Consider the following 26,914-nt stretch of genomic DNA (forward strand, 5'->3'; position numbering starts at 1 on the left):
TTTTTTTTCAGTCTGTTGCTATTTTTGACAGTTTTCAGTTACAGAAGAAAACCGTGCACTGCAGCCCAAAGCCTCTCCGTAGGAAGGAATGGGTGGAAATCAGACTGAAAATCCGACGTCACATGGAGACAGTGCCCACACGAGAGACGGGGAAAGGGGCTTTATGAAGGAAAAAGCAGAACTAGCAAAACTCACACTGGAGTAAAGCAGCTTATCATTTTTTTTTCTTCTTCACTCTTCTTATTTCCTACTCATTCTCCCGGTTCCCATGGTAGTGTTTGCATGAGCACCTGACTCACGGCAGCTCTCTGGGCTGTGGGGGAGTTATCAGTGAGCCAAGCCAGATGCCCTCTCTCTAGGTAGCTGGCTACATACTGTACCTCTTCTGCCTCTTCCCACACAAACTGTCCGCTAGGCTTCTTACACACAGACACACTGTAAAGCCACATAGTGAGCCTTCATTTTTTTTTTTTTTTTAACAGTGCTTAGGGAAAAAAAAGGAGGCCTCAGGTTTATCTCACTAGATCACTGTGTACCTGACATCATCAAGTCAAGTAAATGACTCAAAGGTGTGAAGCCGACACCAGCAATGCTTTAGCTCTTTAGCTTTTTTGGCAGCTTAAGTAAAGCATTCCAGCCCCATCATCCCCTTCGCGCCACCCCGACCTGCATAAGAGACTTTTAATGCATTATTTAATCTATTAGAGAATGATGCACAAAGATGATTTAGATACCCTACAGCCACGTCAATACGCAGAGTCTTCAACATCCACATGTGATCTATGACTTCTGAGCATAAACCAGCTGCTTTAAAGCAAGATGCTGTACTCGAGAGCGCTGTGCAGAGAGATATATTGTTATAGCGATCACACGGTCAGAGCTCCTGCCTGCATGAGACTGCACTTACACAGTGGCACGGCAATCATCACGGACCATGTATTTTCCTATGAAATTGCTGTGTTGTAAAATTACAACCAATGCATTCAGAGGGTCATAGTGTACTGGGGGTCTGCCTGGAAGTTCAAAGCTATGCATTTGAAATGAGTCTTATTGTTTAGTGCAGCCATGGGCTCATGTAGTCACCATAACATGCATAAATGGGCTTGAGGGGGCTCAGTTGGTACACCACGGTGTGATCAGTGCCAGAGTTAGGAGTTTAATTCACATGGGAGCTGCCCGGGCTAAAAATATATACTCACTGTACCGTAAGATGCTGTGGTTAACAGCACTGTACATGGCATGTTTGTTCTGTAGCATACTGAAGCACACTCTGGACTCCGAGGTTCAAAGGTGTGCTTACAGTACAATAGATTCTCCTAAAATGTCTGACCTGATTTCCAGTTGTCATATAAACAGCCCGCAGACTCACACAAATCCTGTTCAATTATGTAACTCGCTGTTGTGTAAGGGAAGTGAACACGGCCCCATCAAGCGTGAAGTGATGGGGCTCTTTCTTCCAACACTTCCGCTGTGTTGTTGGGAAAACAAATGCACATCAACACTCACATCTAATTTCAATGACCAGTAACGTATCGCGAAGAGACGGCGCATGGTAAGGTGTTTGAAAGGTTTGTATATGTGAGTAGAAACGTGGAGCGATGCGGAAGTTTTTAAAACATGTGTGACTGCATGAGGAAGGGGTGAGAAAAGGCTGGTTTTACAGAGCGAGACAATACCCACTCCACACATAATGGATGGCTCTCAGAACCGAAATGATGAGCTTTAAATGGGCTGAAAGGGATGTTTTGTTTTCTGTCAGATTGGGTTTCAGTGGCAAGAAAATCAGTTAGCACCAACAATTGACAATTCTAGTGAACTGAATACGAGGGTAGGCGTATGATTGTGGTCTCTACCCTGCTGCAAACAGGATTGCTCTCCGTATCAGCGATGTGCAGACAAAACACACAGATTTACACAGAACAAAACACACGACCGAACGAATGCACAATAGCAGAATTAGATGGTGGCAAAAAACATCCCTTCGTGGTTGTGCAATGAGTTCTGCTGGTATAACAGCGGGAACCATACATCTTACTTTACAAAACAACGGCGCTTTTTCTCTACAGTCTGACCTTGAGGAGAAAGTCTGCATCACTATTCAAAAGACACAACACTGCACTCAGGCACGTATCACATGTGAAATAATATAAAACATTTACGCCATAATATTGAGCATGTGGTACCAGGAGTAACCTGCCATGATTGTAATGATCAGAGGTAGTTCTAAATAATTTACTGTATACAGCCTTAGGATTGAAAAGCACAGCAAATGTCTCCTGTCATTCTGATCTCAGCTGATGAACTGGACCCTGTCACAGCTGATGGCGTACCACCATGTGAGCAAGCCTAGTTCATAAACGCCGAGGGCACTACCCCACTCATGTCAGCACTAATAGAGGGCCATGTATACAGAGAGTAGTAACCATCATTAACATCTGTCGCTAACAGCAAGTGTATGTTAGTCATTTTCAGTTATTGGCAGTGTGCATTGCTCTGGTCTTCCAGATGTTCATACTGTACATGTGTTCCCTAACACATGTGCTAGTGCTAGTTATGCAGTTACCATTACCCCAGGCACTTATAGCTGAGCTGCTGCATGACTGCACCATGTGCAATGCAGCAGAGTAGCTACTGTATAATGTGCGTGCAATAGAGGCTCTCTGCCACCTAGTGGTTACAGATATATTAAGATGCCAAGTGCAGGTTCACTCAGGTCAGCCAGTGGAAGTGTGGTGATGTCCATACAGTAGTTAGATCAGTCTGTTCAACTATTCTTTTAAATATAAATCAGTTGGGGAAAAAAAAAATAGAAATGATATGGATGTTGAATGTAAATGAAATTCATTTGGTTTCTTCTTAATTAAAAATTTATTTATTTCTGTACAATAAAAAATATCCAGTGGTACCATTTACAAATATTGTTTCTAAAAAAAAAAAAAAAAAGATTAAATAAATTAAAATGACAATACAGCTCAATTAAAACTCAAAATGAGCAAAATACAAACAGTATTTCCAGTCCAAAAAAAAAACAAAACATATAAAGTTAATCTAATCCAGCTAACTGTGTAAATCAGGTTTGTAATCAAATCATTTCTTTTCATTTAAACTAAATTATATTAAAAGTGAAGTTCTCAACAACAACAACAACAACAACAAAAGAATTCCCACAGATTCCAGCACACCCCTTTACTGCAAAACAGATTTTTAGTTCAGAAGAAAGAATATTGAGTTGAAGATGAATCCTAAACCACGGTGAGTGCATACAGCAAGAAAGAATCCAGGCTGAATCGTTTTACAGCTCAATGATATGCATAAAAAAAAACAGAAAACATTTGAGCTGTAGATCTGAAATGCTTGTTTTCTACAATGTGGCAGTTATAAGCCCACACAATCACATGGCCCTAAAAGCAACATCAAAGCGCTGGAATTATCCCAAATCCGACACGATCTGATGTAACTTGTTTGCTGGAACTGGGTTATCACAGACAATCGAGTCAGCACATAAACAGCTAGTGAACTAACTTTGAAAGGCGTGATTCGAAGCCCACAAAAGTTACAAACCTTCAAACATTTTGCAAAATGCCGAGCCGTGTTACCAAAGGTTTATTCGACTTGACAAAGTAGAAAGCAGTTGAATAACTTTTTTTATTTCTGCCAGTTTTACAGAATATAAGGTGCTGGGGAGAAACATTCTTCAGAGCGAGACCTGTGACACCAGCTAAATGTCTTGTATCCCACTGCACAAGGCACATTAAGATCTGATTTGGATTGGATGGCCCAAACCAAATTCAAATACGATTTGGTGTTCAATCTTTTTTTTTTTTTTTTGGATTAAATCGACTGGAAAAGTCTGTGCATCATAAATGTGAGTGCAGGTACAAAATGGCTCCTGAATCCTCCAGTCTTTTTAAGGCTTCACCTTCATGATTGAGGTCATGGTATGAGTTCTGCAACAGAAAGAAAGAGGAGAATCAGCATTCAAGAGAATCGGATCCCTTCGCAGCGTGCATTTTAAAACACAGGCTATATTTGAAGCTCTGCAGACGACTGCGACCCACCTTCATAGACTTCATGGTGTCGTATCCATAGTAATGGATGGGCTGTTTTTGGCTCTTTGAGTTAGGGTATCCAAATCCAGCAATGTGGACCACATCACAGTAGTTGAGGGCTACGAACACAGCGAGGATACCCGTGGTAGGATGCACCGGCTTCTGGAACAAACAAAACTTAATGACAGCCCACTGACACAATTCAGTGTCTCCTGACAACATCTTAAAAGCTCCTGCATGTGTAGGATTTTAACATTTCTGTCACTGGAGACTCGTGGTGACAGCATCAAAAGAAATGCTCTGGCAGGCAACCGATACCCAAGAAATAGGATGAAAGCAACGAAAAAAAAAAAAAACTGCAACAATTGTCTTGTTTCCCACAAAACAGAAATGCAAGCCATCAGAATCATAAAAAATTCTACTGATGATGACACAACATATCATCAGCTACAGATACATTCAGCAGCTCTTGTATAAAAATGTTTTTCACTTAGTACAGAGCTAAAATCTACATGCACTCAGCATGATGTTTGATGGACAAATAAAAGAGAATATGAAATAAGCGTTATGGGAAAGCTAGAGCTGAGTGTTGTACAGTGCACTCCATCAGCTGGCAGGAAACTGCAGCCTCACGTTTTAGCACTAGATGGCGATAGAGGGCAACAGAAAGTGCTGCCCTTGACCTTAACTTGCAGTTCATGTTCATAGACTGGACATAGTGCAGAATACTGTCCAGTGACTTCAGCCTTAATTGTTGTGAATCTCCTAAAACCCTCTAAATGTTTTATTTCATCTAGCTTTTGCTCCTACAGACCTTGAACGCACTTATTGTACGCTGCTTGAGAAATAGTATCTGCACGATGAATGTTATGTAACGTAAAACATGCAATGTCATGTGAGCAACATTGTGAAATTGGCAACAGCGCGATGAAACTTGCAAACCGGCAAACCGATTCAAATGATTCAGTCATTAGGCGGTCACCGCTCATTTGCTCTTCTTTTAAACAGCATTACCTGCACCGTGCCCTTGACCACCAGCTTCCCGAATGTCTTGGTAACAAGACAGAGGAGTTACTGCACGTAAACAAGTCTCACCCTGCAAACTGGGTGTTTTCCAGCAGCTCGCTCACTACCTTCATGTGGCCTCTTGTGAAGAAAAGCACTCTTGATGCCAGTAACGAGTAACAACTTTAGACCACATTTCTGTTTGAGGTTGATATAAAAAATGTCATAATAGACTTTAAAAATACATTTGAAAGAAACCTTCTGGAGTATTCTGGTGCTTTTCTGCTCTCGTGCAGCATTTGATACAATGCATTACCTTGTCCTTATTAAAAAGTTCAGATTTATTTGAAGTGGGCTTGTGTGAGGTATTCATCCACAGTTAGAGTATTACCTACAGAGCTAAGACTGCAGTCAGGACACCCCCGGTTTAGATAAGCAGGCAGGAGTCCTGGTACAGACGCTAAGCAATGGACTGCTGTGGACGGGACTGACAGAAAAAACGTATTTTAGCCAAAGGCCCACCTCAAAAAATCAACAGCAGCAGTGTACGCTGTATTTAGAATATTTTCACTGCTTTACACTGCCGTCAGACAGCCGTTCTCTTTTGGTTTGCTTGCTTCAAAGCTACCAGAGTTCAATGACAAAAACACTAATCTTGTTTTGCAGAACACGGGAGGTGCCGGTCCAAAGCCGCCTCGAACGACGAAACCAAACCGTCTGCTCAGATCCAGGCTATCCATTTAAAATGTCAAAGTCACACAATAACACGAGCACACTAACTGATTAAGGCAGCGGTAGACCAGCAACTTCTGTGTTGAAATCCGGTGACTTTGAAGCGAATGAAGAGAAATGGAGAACAGCTTCAGTTCCCCATTGGACAGGGTTGTCTGATGGCAAAGGTAAGGTCTAAATATAGTATGTGCTTCAATGAATATTGTTCTTTTCTGGCTAAAATGTTTCTCTGCTGCAGCAGTACATGCTTAGCGTCTGTGATAGGACTCCTGTCTGCTTCTCCACAGTCAGTCACAGTAACTATGGGTAGGCGCCTCATGCTACCCTATTTCAAAACATCTGAACTATTCCTTTAAAAACACAAGTCCTAAATTCAATCGAGCCACAACTGTTTTATTATTGGGGACAATCATTTTTGTGTCTGTTTATTACATTCTATCCACAGCAAATATAGTTTATCTGTCCATTGAGGTGTCAAAGCGTTTTTTGTTTTTTTTTTTGCTTCATCTGCTGCTGACAACCTTGTTAGCTGCCTTATGGAAATCAGCAACTGAATGGAACAAAAGTGAGATTAAGCTTATCAGAAAACAAGAAACCCAATTTTCATATTTAAAAATGCCTTTCTGACAAGGAATCGTGGCTCTCATTCCTCCGACACAAAAACATGGTGATTGATGGACAGCATAAAAAATATTTAGAAATAAAAGTATTCAACTGCCTTTGCTAATTATATTGAATTAATTAACAGTAATCAACGGAAAATCTATTCAATGATGAAGTGAAAACAAATCTTTATAAAACTGATATTTAGCAGAAGCTCTTTGGGCACCAACTACTTCCTTAAATTGATTGAATTCAGTGTTGTTCAAACAATAAACATGTCAAGGGGAGGGGTGAATTTCTATTTATGGCACTGTGAACATCTGCTGGTATCACTGATACGTAAAACCTTCCGTTAAAGTTGGTCAGAATAAGAGCTAAAGAGAAAGAAGCTGAGACGCTGAACAACACACTCCATCCCGGACGACATTACACCTTCTGGCTAACTCAAAGCCTAAGACAGATTGTAGATAAATCACAAGGCACCCAGGAGGACAGGAGTACCAGGTAATATCCCAGTTTGACTGCAGCTGGGGACCTTTGCTACATGTTTCATGTCTGACTCTGTCAAAATCCGTATTTTCTATTGAAAAGAAAAGGGAAATGTCCCATGTAGCTTAAAATCTTAGTCCTAAAAATAGTGCTGAGATACATTCTTCTCCTGTTCCCTTGTCTCTTGTGATCTGGCTTTTCTAATAACAGGAAAAAAAAAAAAAAATGAAGGGACATTACCTGACCTCAGTGACATGCCTTTTTAGAAATAAAACTAATGTGAGATTTAATGAGTTGAGACACGTTTGTTGTGTCGTCCCTGGCGGGCTCTTGCGGCGCACAGAGATTTCTCTCTGCTGTTTGCCATTTCCCATAGGACTCTGTCAATGATTATCCATGTTCACAGAGGCAAGAAGAAGAATCACTTCCACATGACCGCGAGATAGAAGAAACTTTCTCTTTCTATCCCTCTTCAAAATGCTCCATGCTTTCCCAACAAGCCTTTTCATTTGCTCTCTCCTCTGAAGCTTTCCATGCTATCATCAAGTTTTCCCTGCTAAACATACCAGTGTTTACAACGACCTTCTTCCTCTTTTCCTGTAGCAAAGGTTTGCTGAAAACATTGATTTTTACCAAAACTAAAGGTCAGCTGACACTGCTAAGGGAAATATCCCTGTGGCCATTCAAAGTGTGTGTACCCGAATAAGCAGAATCTTTTGGGCGAATCGATACTTTTTCTCTTTAAAGGAATAGTTTGACATTTGGGGAAATATAATTACTAGCTATCTTCCCATTACAGGGTGAGTATCGGTCTCATATCATGTCGTTTAATCTGTCATTGTGGTTTTACAGAGTAAAACCACAGAGACCGTTTGTTGGCCAGAATGACTTCCTCAAGCCGCCGTCTCCCATCTTTATGCTGAGCTAACTTTCTAAGCTGCATTTGTGTAGATATTGTCAGTGTCCTACTTGGGAATTTGCAGAAAAATCCTCCAATGTTGATCTCCACAAATTACAATTATTAAACCAAGCTTTCATACTGCAAGACCTTCATGAAAGCTGTCTCAACAAGTGTGAGCTCTGCTGCAGTGATACAGATGGTAATCTGATCAGGGCAGCCTTGATACGAAAATGAAACAGCCTCTTTCCTGTGCTCTTCTGTCCTCTCTAAAACATTACACCGGTTTAATTTACTTCTGCACTGAGTAAGGCTGCCTTCTTTCTTTAATTCAGAAACTGATGAGCACCCCGCAATGGGACACAGCTGACATTGTGTGTGTGTTAGCCTCATGTGGTCGCCAGCACACGGGCGAACACCAGAGCTCTGCAGCGGCCCGGCGCATAGTTTGGACGCAAGCCCATGGAGCCTTGGTGAGAGGGCGGCGAGGGGGGTTGCATACTGTCACCAGTGCGAGCCAGAGATACAAGAGCTCAACACAAGCCTGTGTTTGGGCAGACGGGTGTGAACATTAGAGTTATGTGTGTGCCTGCAATGCAAAAAAAGAAAGGAAGGAAAAGGGAGAGAGAAGTGGTTGCATGTGTGAGAGCATGAATTTGTGCTTGTGTGTGTGTGTGTGTGTGTGTGTGTGTGTGTGTGTGTGTGTGTGTGTGTGTGTTGAGGGGGTCCTTGTCTATCTGGCAGGGTCATTAGCTGAGGTTGGGTGGCGTGCCTGCAAAGAGGAGGTCTGCTGCAGTCAGGTCTCCTGCTGGTATTTGGTGGATGAGGAATACCCGAGGACAGAAAAGTGTAAAGGGACTAAAGAGTGAAGATTGAATAAAGGTGGTGAGAGAAGTCTAGTACAATCACTGATGTTTTAATACTTAAAGCCAGCTAAATTTAGGCCCCAGTTGTCCCTATGGCTGTATCTTTCTGCTCCTCCAGGCCACCATCCTCTCCTCTCGACCGCCTCCATAAAATGTGTGCAGATGGCGCAGGGCTCCTGTCGGGTGAGCCCGCTGATCGCCTGTAGGATCGCCGCCTTCCCACTGCTCACTCTTCTCATGCACCAGCCAGTTGTGTTTGTACTGCAGTCCAAAAGGGTAACCCCCCCCTCCCCTCCCCTCTCATCCTCTACCCCCCACCCCTCACTCTTTGACAGAAAGGGCTCAGGAAAGGGGAACAAGCAGAACCAAAACAAAACTTGGCTCGGGCCCACTTCAGAGACGATCCCCACCAAACCCAGAACAAGCCCCACTTGGCAGATGGGATGCACTGGGCCAATAAAAACGTTCATTCTACATGAGTAATAGCCCAAGTCAAAACACAGGGTGTTTCAAAATCCAATCGCCTCAGCCAAAGAGAGAGCTGAGGTCCAATACATGAAACAAAAACAGATCAATGGTACACTGCAAAAAATGTCATGTGTCATGTTTTCTCATTGCACAATCGCTGCTCTTCAGTCGTCGCCTTAGTTTGTGGTTATGTTTCCACTATTGTTTGTTGAGTTTAGAGTTTAAATCTTGACTTTCCTTTGCTTCATCTTTTACTATCATGTTCGTTTCGCCCAGCCAAAAGTCACAAAACATGCTCAGTCATCAGCTAAACCTTGAAATCATGAAAAAAAACACTGATGGTCACAAAATTCGGACATTTTCCCCGAGAGAACAGCAATAATCAGCTTAACAGGGAAGGAACGCTGGGAACTGGACTTTTTTTTTCTAAAAACGCAGCATCTGGTTAAAATTTAGACAATATTTTGGCTTTTGTTCAAAAGCCAATTATTTTCTAGGGATTCACTCTGTAGCCTCGAAGACATGAGGAGCTTATCGTGTAATGAGATGCCATGCCAGAATGCCAAGCAGAAGCTAATCTTCGTCGTGTTTCGCAGTAATTGGATCCACAAAATTGTTATTGACCCGGCTACATTTCAAGAGAAATGCCTCTTCCAGTAAACTCTTTATCACAGTGCTCAAGACGTATCACTCGAGAAGCTGTGCCTAATCAGTGGATGCTCCATCAAGCCTCGTTAACATTCACATGGGAAGTAGGGAAGGGCAAAAAGAGAAAAAAGGGGAGGCATGGGAGAGAGGGAACAAATGTTCTGGCGGAAAAAATCCAGCTACTATAAATGGTCACTATTAACGAGCCTCAACAGAAGCACAGTTATAGACTGATTAGAGCATTAGATAGACTGATTAAATTAGGGATTTGCTCGGTTTGATTCAGGACAGGGCAACAGTTTGGTCTGGAGCTGAACCCAAACTTCTGGTTCTATAAAAATGTGATCTCCACGCCTGCACCGTCGCGACCGTGTGGAAGTGATCTCTCACCTGTTTGCTCTTGGGATGCAGAGGGATTTGGAGCAGTCTGTCCGCAGTCTGGTGCAGAAAGTGGGGGTCAAGGACTCTGATTTTACTGACGTCACCCAACCAGATTTGGGGAGGGGGCTTCCAAAAGCCTTTCCTGACCTGGAATGTACACACAAACACAGAGAAAGATAAGACACAGGATGTTGTGAAATTGAAAGGAACAAAAGGGCAGAAAGAGAGCCAAAGACTATTTTCAGTTGACGCACTGAGTTCATTTACGCTAGCAGAGATGCAATTGAACCTACTGTATGGCTCCTTCATGTCTGGGGGCAGCTAAATCGATGTGCAAATTAGCAGGTAATGACCCTGCAACTCTTAACGGTAGGAGGCCGGAGGTGCTGCGAGCAACAGAGTGAAGGATGTCTGTGATGGAAACTACATTTAGCTCCGAAGGGCACGGGCATCGCTGAGGTCGAACCTTTTAAGTGTTTGTTCCTGATACGGATGGCTGGCAAGGGCTGGGAAAGAAGCTAAAAGGAGTGTGTTTATATGAGGTGCAGAGGGAGAGAGGGAAAGCGAGACAGGGCGAGACGGGCAAGCTAGCTCGTGTGTGTGCGTGTGTGTGTGTGTGTTTGTGTGAGAGAGAGCGCATTCTCACACATATCCTGTACCCTCTTCTCATTATAGAGGATCTCTTTGAGCCATCGTAGATCCTGCTGCTTGAAGGGCACCAGGACCATGAGCGTGCCGGGCTCGTTGTGCAGTCCGGGGTTGTAAGAGGCCGACTCGGGGTAGAAGAACCTCATGGTGGTCTTGTTCCCCACGTCGTCCTCATAGCCTCTCACCGGGGCGTCATTCAACCTAAGGAGAGACACGACACTACGATCAGAGGCAAACTTCAATGTCATACGTGAATTTAAATACTTTTCCCTGAGTCCGACCGAAAGTATACACAGAAATAGAAACCGTAAGAATAAGTTCCATAAAAAAAACATTCAAAATCCTCTTGACATTTGTAGTTGACAGTGTAGGGGAAAATGATTTTTGGACTCAATGGCATCACATAAAGGAGAGTGAAGCTGTAATGCTACGGTTTAGCCACGGTGTCAAACTTGCTTCACTGTTCACTGTCTCGCTCTTCCTGTATCCAGTTCTCTTTATACATTCATGGATCCACTGGCTAACCAAGCTAGGTTTCTGGTTAGCCAACGAACAAAGGAGTTAATCTGCAGTAATAACATCTATTGCCCATCATTTCAAGTTTTTCCCATTCTTATCCATGCGCGGCACAAGGAATTACACTCAAAAATGAATTTATAATAAACATCTGCATGTCAAAGTGTCCAAGTAGTCGATGTAGTTGATCTTGGGTGTGTGCCATAAAATCAGCAATCAGGATGTTTTTGTACTCAGGCCTCTCTACACCCTCCACATATGTTCTGTCACTTCCTAGAGAGGACCAACAAAAACATGCTTTAAAATGATACAGTAAGACAAATCCTGTATTCTGAAGACGTCCCTGCTTCATTATTTTGAACTAATTCTTAACACAACATTTTTTGGACCAAATAATTGACACAGTAGCACAGGCTGGGAGCTTGTTTGGTTAAATGATTAGTCTGCACTTTGGAAACGTGTCTCTCGACAGGCTCTAACGGTGTTTCTATGACAAAACCAGCCCCATGACGTCAAACTCTCAGGCATGCATTGAATTCTGAATGTCAATAACCTTACTCTACTTGGCCAGGGAGCGATTAGCTTCTGAGAGGAGAGGGAGAGATGTGGAGTGGTGGGGAGGGGGGGTTTGGGAGGGTAGAAAAATGCATTGTGGCTAGGCCAAATTCTGGCTGTTTGAAAGAGGCTTATAAAAACTCAGAATGCATGTGTTCATTCCAAGGCTGTAAAGTCAGATCTGCAGAGTGCTTTTGTCCCCGAGTAAACTGAATGCTTTCTTTCTCTTTTAAAGAGAAAAAGTCTGCTAATTGCTGAGAGGACGGCTCTGTGTCAGGGTCAGGCGGTCACACAGTCGGATACTGTCCATCATTAGGCTACAGCCAAGTGAACATATATCCAGATTTCAGTGGAAGATCACCACATTCCCTCTATGGGGTCATCTAGCATCCATCTATTCCTAATTACTCAGCCCTAACAGTCCTGAAGCATGAAGTTGATTATGAAGAAATCTCTGGTTTAGAAATTAAAACATTACTGTTGATGGGTCGTTTTTGTGTTTATTCATTTATTCATTCCTCCTCTCTACAACATGTCAACTAGTCAACATTCATAATAATAACTGAATGTGTTAGAACAGTACTTCCATAAGGCATTCTTCTTTGTGCTTACCGAATGACCACATCATATTTGTTAATGATGCTTCCCAAGGAGCTGTTTTTAATGGCAAAGCCATTGCCAATGACTACACAGGTTCTGCATTCAAGGCTGTGGAAAAACACAGATTAGATATGTCTTAGTGCCAAACCTGGATTTATAGTATTTTATGATCACTACTATACGGCACCATGGACTTTAACCTGTAAAATAAAACAAATGATATAATTGTCTAACGAATAATAGAAAGGTGGGTCACGGAAATCAACCTTCTAGCTTTGGTGTCATGTGCCAGGTTGCTGAGCCCCATGTGCTCACACTTACTTTTCAATGTTGGCTGGCAGCTGATAATTAGCAGTTATAGCAAGAACTTTCAGTAGCAGCAGCTCTGGGAGGGAAAGCGAGAAAAGGAGAAGTTAAAAAAAAGTGTGACTTTCAATGCAGAGGTGGAACTCACATAAACAACATGATGGGCGTTGCTGCGATTCAACTGTTGTAAGTGAGTGAAAAATGTCACATCATAAATCTAATTTCCTGATTTCGCTAGATACATTGAAGTTGCACAGTTTCTTAACAAGGCACTTTCCCATCATCAGGCGTGGTCATTCAGTCAAAAGCCCAACAGTCAGAGGCACACCTTCATTAAACAACTGATAATACCAAGACTTGAGATATGTACTGAGTAAACTGAGCAGAGGATGATGTAGAATAAAACATACCGCTGCCCTTAATGCCATACGGTAATGCCAGGCTTGACAGATGCTCCCGCCAGAAGAAATCCTCCAGTTTCAGAAAGAGCTGTGTCCGTCTGCTAATGCTGCATGAAAAATGTCAGAGCGGGAATTACAACAAAATACTGCAGCGCACAGGGTTTTACTGTGTCGATGAATTATATTACAGGAGGGTTTGCGGCTAAGAGAGAGAGGGGAGGATATGAATGAGGCATTAAGACAGCAAGGATGAAGAAAACTACTTTTAATTTTTTGGCTATAACAAGTATCGAACCACACAATGGACAATGCTAACTGTGCTGCCAAACAGTACGGTATTGGCACATGGAAAAGCTTGACTGGTGCCTTGACTTTCACAAATGCTCTGGTATCTATTAAGCAGGTAAAACCAGACTCATTATAAGCAAAGCAGCCATTTAAATGATGTCATTCAAAAGCAATCCCCCTCATTAAAACCCTCTGTTGGCATTTCTCCGCCGAGGAGAGGGAAAAGAAAACAATAACATTCACAGAGCCTGTGGAGGGAGACAAATGTGGCAGGTTGTAATATGTGAAACAGTCGCTTTTCTGTGTTCGCTGGCTTCAGACTCCAGCTGTTTATGACCTACTGTCTTTGACGGTGAGTCTCTCAGACATTTATTGCCCTCGTGTGCCAGCTAGCTCTTCGCAGGAGATGTGGATGAATCTCCAGGGAGGGGTCTAATTAGAGAAATGTCATTGTGATTGCCTAGAAGGCCTCCCTGTGCCTGTAATGACTGATGTGAAAATCCAAGAACAAACAACCAAACAACGTAACGTGAGAATGAAAATCGCGTTCTTTTACATGGGTAAACGCAGTGAGCGCGACTATTGACTCTTTAAAAGGTCAAAGGGCGGGCAGTGGAAGGTGTTCTGAGCTGAAGAAATAAGCATTAATCTTGGTGGAGGTTGCGACAAAGCACGGATAGTGACCATATCACTATTATGTAAGACCAACATTAGATATACAGCTGAATAAACAGATATTAGAGCAAGAGAAAATAAATGAGAGGGAGCTCAGGTCTGCAGAACAATGATTACTTAACAAGGCAAAACCCGAGGAGGACAAACAATCTATTGTCTGTCTTCCGACATTGGGTTTTATATTAACTCTCCCTCTCCATCCATTTCACGAACACATTCTAGAACTTACTGTAATCATGATTTAGATGGAAACTCATTTTTTTACAACAAGTCCTGTTCTTTCTCACTCAAATATTCTTTTCCTCCATGACTGGTAAAGATCAGCCCTAACAGTTCCAAGGAGCCTGGCACCTAATGTTCAAATAAAAACGTTGGCATACCTTTCTCCCTTAATAAGCCATCCACTCCCCCACCCCCCCCAGTTTGAAAAAAAAAAAAAAAACACAGACATGCCATTACTCACTTAAAGTTAAGGCTCTCCCACTTCTTCTGGGTTAGCCAGCCACCACACAGCGACTTGCTACTGTTCAGAGACTTGCTGGTGCCTCCGTAGCTGAAAGACAGACAATCACCACAACTGGCATGAAAACTACTGCTGAATCCATAAAAACGCAGCGTGCCAGTAACTGGGTCCAGAACGCTCAGAAAGTGCAAGAATGGGCAAACGCGAAAGGCCTAAATTGACCAGCAGCTCAGACCGCCGGATGATCAGAATGTGGGTTGCCTTCTTAACTTTTAGTGACTCAGCACTGCACAGACCTCATGAGCTTACTTGATTTACCAGAAATGGGCATTTCTGTGATTGTGTGACCTCAATACCAGAGCAATGAAAGAAAAGAGGAAAGAAATGGTTGTTGCTGGTGTGTGTGTGTGTGTGTGTGTGTAATTACCTCTGAAGTATGGCGTTGGAACAGTAGTATGTGACAAAGGAGACGAAGAAGAGGAGAACTGGGAGAAGCCTAAGGCACCATGCTGGAGTCAAAGAGGACAAAAACAGAGGCAAACATACAAGAATTAAAAAAATAAAATAAAAACTGTGACAAATGTCACATACAGCACATGATGGTTGACCCATTAAAATGAGATTTAGTGGTTTCTTTGATTTAAACGTGTGTGTAAGGGAAAATAAGAATAGGTCAAGAGCAGGTCATCCCTCCGAAGCCAGGTGTGATATGAGCACCAGCATGGGTTCTGAGAAACGAAACTGAAATGAGTAGCATGATGGGTGGTCCACAGGAAATGTGCCATCCACTATGGTATCTATTTGATAACCGAGAGTGAAACTCACTAATTAAGGAGAAGCCTTTCAATGAAAATGCAGATTTCTGTTGGGAAATTGAATGGTGTAGAGTTAATATGCACTGTAATCATGAGTTCTATGATGTGATTTGGGCCAAGAGTGACTAAGTGAGTTTCGGAAAACCCCTGTTGAGTAGTCCGAAGCCAGGGTCATTTTACCATATCGTCATTAAATTATCCTCAGTACACTCAGCTTCTCCGTTTCTTCCATCTATGTATGCTGCACACTCATTGAGTTTCAAGGGACCATGTGAAGCTTAAGCTTATGTGCGATGTGAGCTTCACCTGTCTAGCGGGCAGAGACACAGACATCAGGTTTTCAGGAACACACACAAATATCTAAAATAATAAGAATAAATACTTATTAAAACATTTAGGGAAATAGGCATATTGATTTTATATTATAAGAGTGAGACGTGAAGATTGATACCACTTTGATGCACTAAATATCTGTACACTAATACTGTACTGGAAAAAATATCCCGTTACAGTATATATCTTGTTATAGTGTGTATCTTGTTTCAAAATGTTTCAAGCTGCAGTGTTACAGGAGGTTTTGTGTGCTGTTACTTCTTGCCCCGGGTACAGCCACTTCCCGCTGGTTGCCTACCAACCTCACAGGGATGACAAGACTGAAAAATGCTGAATTATTCCTTTAGGAAGACAAGTAACCAAGTACCAAGAAATCTACTGTAACTAAGTGCGACATTTAGAGACAGACCGTATTTCAAACACTCCGATGGCACAAACAAAATAGTGCAACCTTTAATAAAACTGTCACCGTGGCTCATTGGAAATTAATCACCGCACAGGGTTTTTGTCTGTGGCACAAAGGCATGGGAGCCTCTTTAAATCAAAGGGAAAAGTTTAAAAAAAAAAAAAGCACAGAGACAGTTTTGTGTTTTCCCATAATCATTTACATTGGGCAACATCTGGAGTAAACATGCGCTTGCAATTTTTGCGAAGTGACTAAATGCTGTTGGGCAACAAGTGTGGTTATGATCGTGGAGTCCAGGATGTTGGGGTGCCAGTGATGATCAAACTGTGAGTATGTTAAAGACAAAACAAAGTAATCGGTGGTGCTAAAGCGCAGGTAACCCCGTGGACAATAAGAGTGGTTGTAATGTTATAGATCTGATCATTAATCTGTGATAGAGTGCATTTTGGTCTGTAATCCTCTCATCATTCCATGTGAACTAACACACAGATCAGATTAGTGCTTTACTGGATATCAAGAGGGAGAAAAGTCCCATTTAAGTAATCTGCTGTATGCCCACAACAAATCAGAACAAAGGGTTAACAGCAAAAAAAAAAAAAGAAAGAAAAAATCATTCTGTGGACAGATGTCCTCAGCCACCCACTTACTTTTAGTTGACTTCTGGGACATCTTCATGTGCTCCTTGGTCCTCTCATGTCTACATAGTGCAGGAGGTTAACCTGGTGGCGGGAGCAGAACGAAGGAAGACCGCATTTACCACATTAGCACCTCCTTTAATCTGCTTCACAAATAGTGTCCTCCCCTTGTGAGAAGATGATTTGAAAGAGGAACTACTGTATAACACAATACACAGAAGGGCATGACACACACACACACACACACACACACACATACAAATAAACTGTGTTGACTAGGCTTTGGCTCAGTAGAGGGTAGAGTGCACGGGAGTGGCAGAGAAACAAATAGGTACAAAAAAGGGAACAAAAACAAAACGGGAGGGTGCACAGAAAAGATAAGGAGAGAGATACTGAGGTAGAAAGAAAGAAAGACAGACAGAGAGAGAGATAGAAGGGCAGCAGACGAAGGCTGATAAGTTTAAGAGGATCTGAACTGAGGAACATTTGCAATCCTCCAGCATCACATCCGCCTCAGCGCTGTGTGCTTGGTTCAACTGTTCTTCAGAGAGTTCAGATTACAGCTTAGATCAGATTAAAAGGAATTTAACGCCACACACATCTGACTATTTAATGCACAATGCACAGTTTAGCCACCACCCTCCTGATTCATGATTTACAGAGGCCAGAGCCTTCCACACACCCAAAGGGCTGCACTGCTTTAGAAGCTGCACATCACTGAGAATCAATAGCAGACCGAAGGAGTGCACAGCTGAATATCTATTTTGAGACGTGCATGCGTGCACATGTACTCTCTACATTGCAGCAATAGTAATGTAATACTGCTGTAAATCTACTAGTAAAGCATGCACGCCTAAACTTGGACACAGCGAAGGAGTGGAAGCCACATGATCGATTAACACCACCACAGGGACCTTCTGCGGATTTTATTTTGCAATATGCGGACATTCAAGCCCCTCCCTGTAAACATAAAATATATTATGACACTGCAGCCTCCTGAATCAAGGGTGTAGTTTCTTGGAGTTCTAATGGGGTGGGTGTGTTTTCATCCTGAGCCGGATATGAGGCCGGGCTCTGTTTGTTTCCTCAGTTATTGTTTAGGAAATGACGACAGCACTCAAGAATGCGGAGTGGAGCAAACTTCAAAAGCATCTTTTTCTTTTATGAAAGACAAGCAAGATGATTTCTTTTCTTCTCTTCTCTGCTGTGCTGTTGGCTTTGGCAACAATGAAGATGTAACACAGGATCCAACTGCTCTGTGAGAGCTGTAATGTAGTGCCAGGGTTGTGCTCACGAGCTGATTAACCCATTAACCCATTAACAGTTTTGATGGCTGATTAAAAGTCGTTTATTTGGCAAAAATGCTAAAACATTTGCTGGTTCCAGCCTCCAAGATGTGAGAACATGCCTCTTTTGTCATTCTAACATCATTATGAATATCAAATAAATGGACTTTTGGTCAAAATAATAGTGTCATTTTGGGCTTTTTGGAAATTTTAATGGACATTTTTTACTGTTTTTTAATTTTACTTCATTAAAAAAGGACAAATCACACAGTAGATGAAGCCAATGCCACTATAATCACGTTCTGACTCCTTGAAATGCAGTTGTTAGAAATTAGTAGTTCCAATAAGTACTGTAGTATATTCCTAAGGCACTTCATGATTAGCACATCGCTAAAAATTGAAAACTGGTGTCTTTAGTTTCCAAAAAATGAAAATAAGGGAACTGTGCAGCACCTGGTTACATATCAACGAAAAGCATTACAACAGAACATCTCACCTTTCCCCTCTTTCATTTCCAGTGATTGAATCCTCAGTGGTACGGATGTAATGTGTCTGGGCTTCTCCCTGTAGCCAAAGCAAAAAACAGTACGTAATATATAATAATAAGATAAATACATATAATAATATGATGGTACAGTTATATTAGGCTACGATAATGTGAAAATATGAAAGCAATTGGAAAACATCTGCACAATCAACTTGTTATTTTTTGTTTTCCGCTTGCCTTTGCACTTGATTAAGGAACTAAAAGAAGATTGCAGCTCCAAAACAGGAAACTCCATACATCCATGGCAGAGACTTTTGTATAACGGAACCACGGTTTGTGACACGGGTTTTGGGATGGACAAGGAACAACCGCAGAGGCACAATTAATCTATACACATGGAAATACAGAAATATGATCCTTTAATACGATACAATTCAGACATTCAGGGAAAAACATTTGCCGGTTCCAGCTCCTAAAATACTTTTCTCTGTTTTATATCATTGTAATTTGAATATATTTGGATTTGGATTGTTCAGCGGACAAAGCAAACAAACAGCTCCGATTCTTTCAAATTCTGAGGGCCATTTTTCCAATTTTCTAGCCTTTTCTGGACAAAACAAGTGATCAATTAATTGCAAAAATAACTAATGACAGCCTAATCACTACATACACCCCTACCATCATCCCCAACCTCCTCACCCCCCACCTTCCTGAACACAAGTTACAGCTGGACGTACTGCGGCTCTCAGAGGCGTGAAGCACAGGAGGCACAGAAGGCACGGGACCTCCTCACAGACACCACAGGCAACACAAGATCGGGGCAGCACAATAGCTGGCTGTGTGGGATAGAGTGCGTGGGGTAGGGGGGGAAAAGGATTGGGGCAGAGGGAGGGCTGGCTGGGACCGGGGGGAGCGGAGGGGGTCAAGGGCTGCGCTGTGAGATGCCGTGAGGCACGATGGCCGGCTGACTAACACTTGGCAAAAGTCCTCAAGATGTGAGGAAGCAACAGAGCAAATGCAGAGTAAAGATTTAGTCAGAAATGTCCTTCACCACAGATGTTCTTGAGGCGCTGCTTTAAGTCTAACCGTGGATCACCAAAGAAATGCAGACAGACCACTTAAAGAGTTTAGTCACACACTGCAATGATTAAAGATGAGTCAGGCAGTGCAGTGGAAGTAATTTCGGCAAAAGCACTCCATGGGAAATTGTTGTCAATGATTTATTGCTTAAAGCCTCTTCCTTGTAAATTCCCAGGGAAGGTGAAGGTTGAGAAGAGAAGGCTGAGGGCAAGACTAATACTATAAGTACTTGTGCTAATGCAGTCATTAATTAAGCTAATTATTACAGATAAGTACTTGTGTCAACATACGTTGGATGGTATTAACACAGGCTCTGTATTTAAGGTATTGTGTTACAGTAGCTGTGAGTGAGCAAACAATCGTTATCTCGTCCAGGTTCATCAATATTACTGGTCAAAGTAACGCTTGAAGTTTGTATAACGAATGAATTCTGAGAGACCACCGTGACGACATGTCCTTGAACCGTTAATCACTGTACAGAACACGAGGCCCAAACAGATTCATTGTGAGCTCTGTCGGGTCGATTCTAAATGGATAAAGTAGAGGTCCTTGCATAGCAGTGAGTACAGACATACTGTAAATGATGACTCAAAGTGACCTTCTCTAAGCCCCTTTTTACCTACCAGCTGATTTCCCTCAACCACTGACACACACACGCTTGCCCTGCCCACAATAGAAAATCAACTCTAAAACACATAGCCTAATCCCAGAATTTAATCCAGTCAGAAGAGCTAAATCTGGTGCGCATTTGTAACATTTTGACCGCTTTTATGAAGAAAAAGCTCTCAAAGATATTGCAGCTTTTTTTGCTTCCTAAACAGTGCCTGTGCATGTGAAACGGCACTTTCAGGGAGCCGTAACGGAGCAGGATGCAGGCGGCGGCAGATGAGACGCTGTGATACCCTGCAGGGTTTTTCTTCTTGTACTTTTGGAGAATTTTGATCCCGAGATGTGGCTCTTCTCCCAAATGTCCCAATCCTCTTTGTACTTCCACACTCCCAGGTTTTTAAAAAAAAAATGTATTATTAGTTAACCACACTGAAGGAATGAAGAAGTATCATGAATCTATCTCTAAACAATTCTAGATATAGGCCAAGAACATCCTATAGGACCCAAATTCTTCTTTCTTCTTTTCTTTTCTTTTTACGTCAGTGTGTAAAGTCCCTCTGCTCTGAAACGTACATGCATGAACCGACTCACTGAAACAGATAAACACTAATTAACATGGGTTGCGTCACTTCTGCTGTAACTGATCTGTAATTGCCTCATAATTACTTGTGCTTCTTGTTGCTCCAGGCCCATCCTCTGTTCTTTGTTCTCCACTTTCCGTTGAGCGATTAAGGTCATTCTTGGCTTCCTTTTTTTTTTTTTTCTCCTCCGTTTTTGTTTGTTTGTCACTTGGAGTTTAACATGTCAAATAAGCTGTGCAGAAGCATGTTTGCTAGATTGCGAGACTACATGTCGACCCACACTAATTCACATCTTCCGTAGAGTTCTTAGCCAGAAGGATATGATTCATAGTAGTAAAGTCTTCTTAATGATGGCAACGGGGCACTCTTCTTGATGAATGAATTGTGAGCCGTGCCTAATGTTTTGAGATACTTGCATATGTGGTGAAAATGAAACTGAAAGCAGATCAAATAAGTAACATTTAGAATAAAAATGTCAATTTGGTATTAGAATCAGAATATAATCTATAATTTTTTAGATGTAATTGTATAGCTGTAGATGTATTATTGCATGTTTGCATATGTGCCTGCACGCTTCCAGCCATGCACACCCTTCGGTGACTATGTCCGTCCTATTCACTACTTTGGAAATCAATCTGGTCGTAATTAGTTCTGTGGAGGACAGCGTTTGCTCGGTTGTATTTTGGCAGCAGATGGCCATTTCCAGTTAATCATGACAGTGTGTTCCCATACTAACATATTGAACCAAGATTGTGTATCTTTGGGCTTTATGGTCACTCAAATCAGCAGGCAGGAGCTCTAACAGCAAAAACTCATTTGTGTTTCAGTGCTGACCTTCGGATAGTGTTCAGTGTTTGGGAGGACGATCTGGGTGTGGGCCAGTAAGATATGAGAAGTGAAAGTGAATCAGTGAAAGTCAGTTATGTATTTAAGGGGATATCACCCTCAAAGAACAAAACCTTCATTCCCTTATTATTGTCTTTTCCATTCAACCAATGATTTTCATGTTAGAGGCAGAGTCTGCAGCCTTGGAGAAACTGGCAAGAGTAGCTACATTTTGAAAGTATCCAACTGAATATATCCCACCCTCTTCCTTTAGGCTTCCCACCCAAACACATGAACACACACTGCCTGACAAACGCTGGAGGACAAGTCTGGGACAGTGATGAGAGGACCGGCTACTGCCGCCGGGTCCCTTGTTGGTTCTGTACACAACCACTGACTGATCTTAATTTTTCAGTCTAACAAAACACCTTAAATGCCAAAATCAAAAGCAAAAACAGCCGTCACAAGCGGAAAGTTACCTTTAACTCGTACCAACCGCTCACTGGGCTCACTGTGCTTTGTGCCGTCAGCTCACTAAACGACAGCCTGTTGCAGTCAGCAGTGTCTCTCTCTCTCTCTCTGTGTTCGGCTCAGCAGGTCTGTGCCTCCTGCTGGGCGTCTGACAAGAGTCTGTCACTGAGCCGTGGTGTAAATTTTGGCTGCACTTTCTCTGCCATTCTTGTATAACTGCCTCGTTAGCTTTAGCCTTATAGAAGAATCCGGTCATGCGCAACGGGTGCACTTGTACCCGGTGCACAGGTCGGCAGGTACATAGGCAGTCAGAGGGGTCGGCCATACAGTCCATTGGACCAGTTTACTACAGTCTTGTGACAGCCACAGACTTTTTTTTTGGGGTCAAACTGTTTCATTTATTGGTTGTTGTGATGAGAATTTCAACCAATATAACAGAAAGCACTAAAATAAGTTGCAGACCCTGCCTTTAAAAGCATTATTCTGACGCCATGGAAGGAGATTTTCACCTGAGGATATAAGCTTAGCGACAGAAACATCTGATTAGAATACCCATCCTTTGTCATGTACTTAAGGCCGCATTAGCCCAACTGGGGGCCTTGAGGCGCACCCCCCCCATCGCCACATGTCTAAGCAATCTGTACACCACTTGTACCCTTTAAGTTAACAAATGTACAACAGATTTATTTATCTAATTACTAAATTGAAAGAAAAGACATATAAATGCAGCAGCCGCCGTAGGTCTCAAGATTACAGAACACATTATATGTCCTAGTAACAGGCCCTTGTCACTTCCATTGATATTGTGAATGTGTGTGTAGATTCACAAACCTGCTTGAGTTCATGCACACAGTAAAACCTCGGGGCCCAGACCTTGAGAGGCTGTTTTCATCTGTTCATATAGTTTCTACTATTGGGTTACATTTTTTTTTTTGTATTTGCCAGACTGTTTGAGCCCGATTGATTGATTCAAGAAGGAATGAGTCATTACTGCATGATGCACATCGTGGTGTTTGAAGATGATTTGCTACAAGTTTCCATGTTCCAAACATCTCTAAGCAACAAACCAGCCTGAATATTGTTTCTGTTGTTTTCTTTATTCTTTCTTTTTTTTTTTCTATTACTTGTTATCTACAACGAGATGACAGCAATGTTTATTATAAATGAAGTACTTAACGAAACGTCTCGTGCCATTGTCGTGCTATTTGCATGTTATGTAAAATAGGACTTTAGATTGTGACTCTCGTAGGTGCCAAGAAACACCAGACTTCTGCTTAAATTTCAACCAAGCACTGTAAGGTTTAATATAGCCTGTTAAGTGCTGAGCTATTTCATGGTGATTTCTGATGGCTCTGCGGTCATTTTTGAGGTCGCGGTTGTTAGTGTTTGAATGGGATCGTATTACACTGTAAGATATTCTGACAATTCAGTCCACTGCAGTCGAAGTGTGTTACATATTGGGCAGATTGTACTTTCAGTCCAACCCCCTTAGTCACTCTGACCAACCGCTCTCTCACCGTTATCTGTCAAGGTTTGACTTCCAGCGTGATCTACACAAAACTATCTTCCAACACAGCTAACTGTCAACCATCAGCTTCAGGTGGGAATGCACGACAGACAAGAGGCCTTTCAAGGACACAGTAGTGAAAGACTTCACATTATGTGAGTTTGTACCACAATAAACTACGGATAAAGTAGATTCAATGTCCCATTTTTGCCCCATTTCAATAAATGATGAGATAATTATGTTCGGTTTGGTTTAATCTGGTCCCAGATTTCTTAGCAAGATGGACATAAGTGATACAGTTTGAAATGTTAGTGACATATACCGACACCTGAAAAGCGACTGTATTCACTGATGTGTGTAATGACCTCAAAACAGAACAGTGCTCTTGGAAATGAAGGATGCATTTACAATTCTCGTTTCTTCAGTGGTCCGTTTTCCCTTCAGTTTGCTGGGTTTACTGATATCATGCTGTGATATTCCATTTTACTTTGTATATGTGATCTTTAAGTAGTTTAAGACATATTCCATTTTCTAATCACCTTGTTGGCAGTTATTTTGTAAACTTAAATGGATCCACCTGTCATTTACTTATTTGGATTTGTTCTTGTCTGTAATGAAAGCAAACGAAGAGGTGTACCAATGTTGTATGAATAAAGAAAGTGTCAGGAGAAGGTCTGGTTTCTTGTAGTTAATTGGTATAATGTTGTTTGAATGTATAAAATTCAACTAAAATTCACGTTCTGACACGTATTAAACAACAAACATGACAAACCATGACTGTGTCATAAACCTTTTACACACCTTTTAACAATTTCAGACCTCTCTATAAGCATGTAGCTTGTGTTTTATGGGGCAACACACAGATCTGTCACTGGCAAAGGGGCAAACAGGAACAAAGATCAAGTAAATGATTTTACTGAAAGGATCAAGTTCAGTAGACATCATGGCTACTGGGATGGCAGCACTTCCTGCTCTTCTTTAGGTTAGGAGCTCTTAAAAAGAACTCCCCTTTTCAGTATACCCATTCTTAACTATCCTCCTATATTGCTCTTGTTCTTAAACTAAATCACACAGGTGGTTTAGTTTAGAAACCTGTACGCCAGCTTTTGATTGATTCTGCTTAGAATCAACCTCTGAAACAGCCTCACCACTTTTCAGTCAGACTGACCGATCCAAGGACGAGTGCTTCACAGCAATCGCTGCTGCAGAGGGCACGATCTGTCTGTTGCCATGTGAAAAAAAATCTCACAAAGCCCCGTTAAATGCAACATCAGAGGTTACAGATGAAGAAAATGATCCCCAAAAAGAAAAAGGATGTAACAAACTAAATGTGTACTTTTCAGTCTAATCTTACAAGCACATTCAGGTGGGATGTGTGCAAAGAGGAAAAACACATATGGGTGTGAAATAAGCAACACACAGGACAACAATCCACACTTCTTAGTGACAGGAGTTACTGTGTCAGTGCAACAACGTAGGGGCAGCTCCCTTGACTGGTCAGATATACTTCCCAGTGTGCCTGGCTGTTGGAGTCACTGAGATACAAAACCAGGAGGCTGGAGGTTTGGTGCCAGGAAATTCCACATGGAGATAGACTGAGTGCCTCTGATCACAGGAAACATGACTGCCAGTTTAATAGCGTTAAATCTCATGACACCTCACAAACACAGCGCGGTCAAGTCGCTCCTCTCCCCCAATCTACAAACACATCCAGCCAGCTCCAAACTACACGAAAAAATAAACAAACTCGTGCCCAAATGAAATGTTCCATCTTGAGATCCACTGAGGCCAGTTTACAGCAGACCAGTGCTGTCTCATGCCTCCCAACAAGTACAAAACTCCTAACACACACACACACACACACACACACAGGCTTGCAGCTCTGTCTCTCTCTCTCTCTCTCTCTCTCTCTGGCAGCTCGGGTAAGGGCTTTTAACAGTGTTACTCACCAGCAGCGCTGCCCGACAGATGAGGTTTTGTAATCCTCGGAGCGCGCCTGTTGTACTGTACAATGATGTTGCAACCAAGTTCACGTTGCGTCTGGTGACAATCACTGCGTGGGAAAGGGAGGAAGGAATAATACGCGTCTGGCCGCAGCGCGCACACACTGGGTAGGAGCGGTGGTGTGACGCGAGCATCAAAGCTCATCCCTCTGGACAATGTAGCGGAAACAGGACCCGCTCAGGGTGGTGTGCTGTTGGTCGGACTGGCATGAAGACCGCAGCAGATATAGCGGTTTACCGGAACGCTTGCTCTCTCTCTCCCTCTCTCTCTCTCTCTCTCTCTGTTACAGCGCGTTCCCTTTTCTCTCAATGCGGGGACGCATGCGCACGTGAGTACGCGCACCGGAGAGAACAGATCCAAATACCACGGCTGCAAAAAAAAAAGGGAAAAAAAGAAGAAGAAGAAGAAGAAGAAAAAAAAGAGGAAAAGAGAAATGAACAAGTCGAAACCTGGTGGAGCTGGCGTTGAATCTGAAGTACTCGGGGCATCCAGATCTCACGTGTGATCCCCGGCCTATTGTGGTTATTATCAGTCCGCCTCAATCTGGAGTCTGATCCCACAGGGAACAACATGTGGAAAGACTTTGCGGTTGGCTGTGATGTTTTTTTTTGTTTTTTTTTTAGGCTCTGAACATAGCAGATAACAAAGTGAAACCAGTGGTGGAAAGTAATCCAGTACAGTTACTAAAGTACTGTATACTGAGGTGCTTTATTCCAGCATCACCTTCTCCTGCTACTGTATTCTACTAACTCCACACTTATTGTCTGCTCTAACTTCATGTGATATCTGTAGTCACTAGTTACTTTGCACATTCAGATTTATAATCTAGAATATAGATAACAGCATCAACTATTATTCTATATTAATTATATTGTATTAAAACTTAACGGGTGAAGTTGGGTGGGAGGGTGCAGATATAGTATGTAAAGTAGTTTCATTAGTTTGAACTACTTTACCAGTTCATATACTTTACAACATTATAGTGATCAGTGCAGTCAATTACAGTTTATAACGTAATACACAGCATCATGGGATGGGACAGGATATTATGATGCCAAAACTTTGTACTTTTACTTAAGTACAATAGTTAATGCAAGACTTTTACTAGCGACGGAGTATTAAATATGTGTGATGTTGCAACTTCAACTTGTAAGCAAACAATTACTTTTTTCCACCACTGAGTGAAACACAGGGGCAAGCAGGCGTGTAAGAAGCCCCTCTTTTGTGAGTGAAATTCAAAGTTTCAAAGTACATAAAAGCATCCAAGAGCATCAAAATAGAGTC

The 26,914-nt window shown here is 42.2% G+C and overlaps 2 protein-coding genes across 2 annotated transcripts in view; both read right to left on the bottom strand.

Annotated features, from left to right (window-relative positions):
- Positions 1–26,914, bottom strand: part of ilvbl (ilvB (bacterial acetolactate synthase)-like) — a 123,528-nt gene that overhangs the window by 61,380 nt on the left and 35,234 nt on the right. The window lies entirely within an intron of this gene.
- On the bottom strand, positions 2,883–25,883 carry st3gal4 (ST3 beta-galactoside alpha-2,3-sialyltransferase 4). Its single transcript, XM_070829165.1, has 12 exons — positions 25,576–25,883; positions 18,563–18,630; positions 16,793–16,864; positions 15,019–15,100; positions 14,592–14,681; positions 13,175–13,272; positions 12,780–12,843; positions 12,471–12,566; positions 10,799–10,988; positions 10,149–10,286; positions 4,059–4,208; positions 2,883–3,947 (listed from the first exon to the last, which is right to left on the bottom strand). Exons 3-12 carry the CDS (start codon positions 16,818–16,820, stop codon positions 3,858–3,860), a joined length of 1,026 nt encoding a protein of 341 aa, XP_070685266.1. The 5' UTR covers positions 16,821–16,864; positions 18,563–18,630; positions 25,576–25,883; the 3' UTR covers positions 2,883–3,857.

The sequence above is a fragment of the Pempheris klunzingeri genome, chromosome 4, assembly GCF_042242105.1.
Source record: "Pempheris klunzingeri isolate RE-2024b chromosome 4, fPemKlu1.hap1, whole genome shotgun sequence".
In the NCBI taxonomy this organism is placed as follows: Eukaryota; Metazoa; Chordata; class Actinopteri; order Acropomatiformes; family Pempheridae; genus Pempheris; species Pempheris klunzingeri.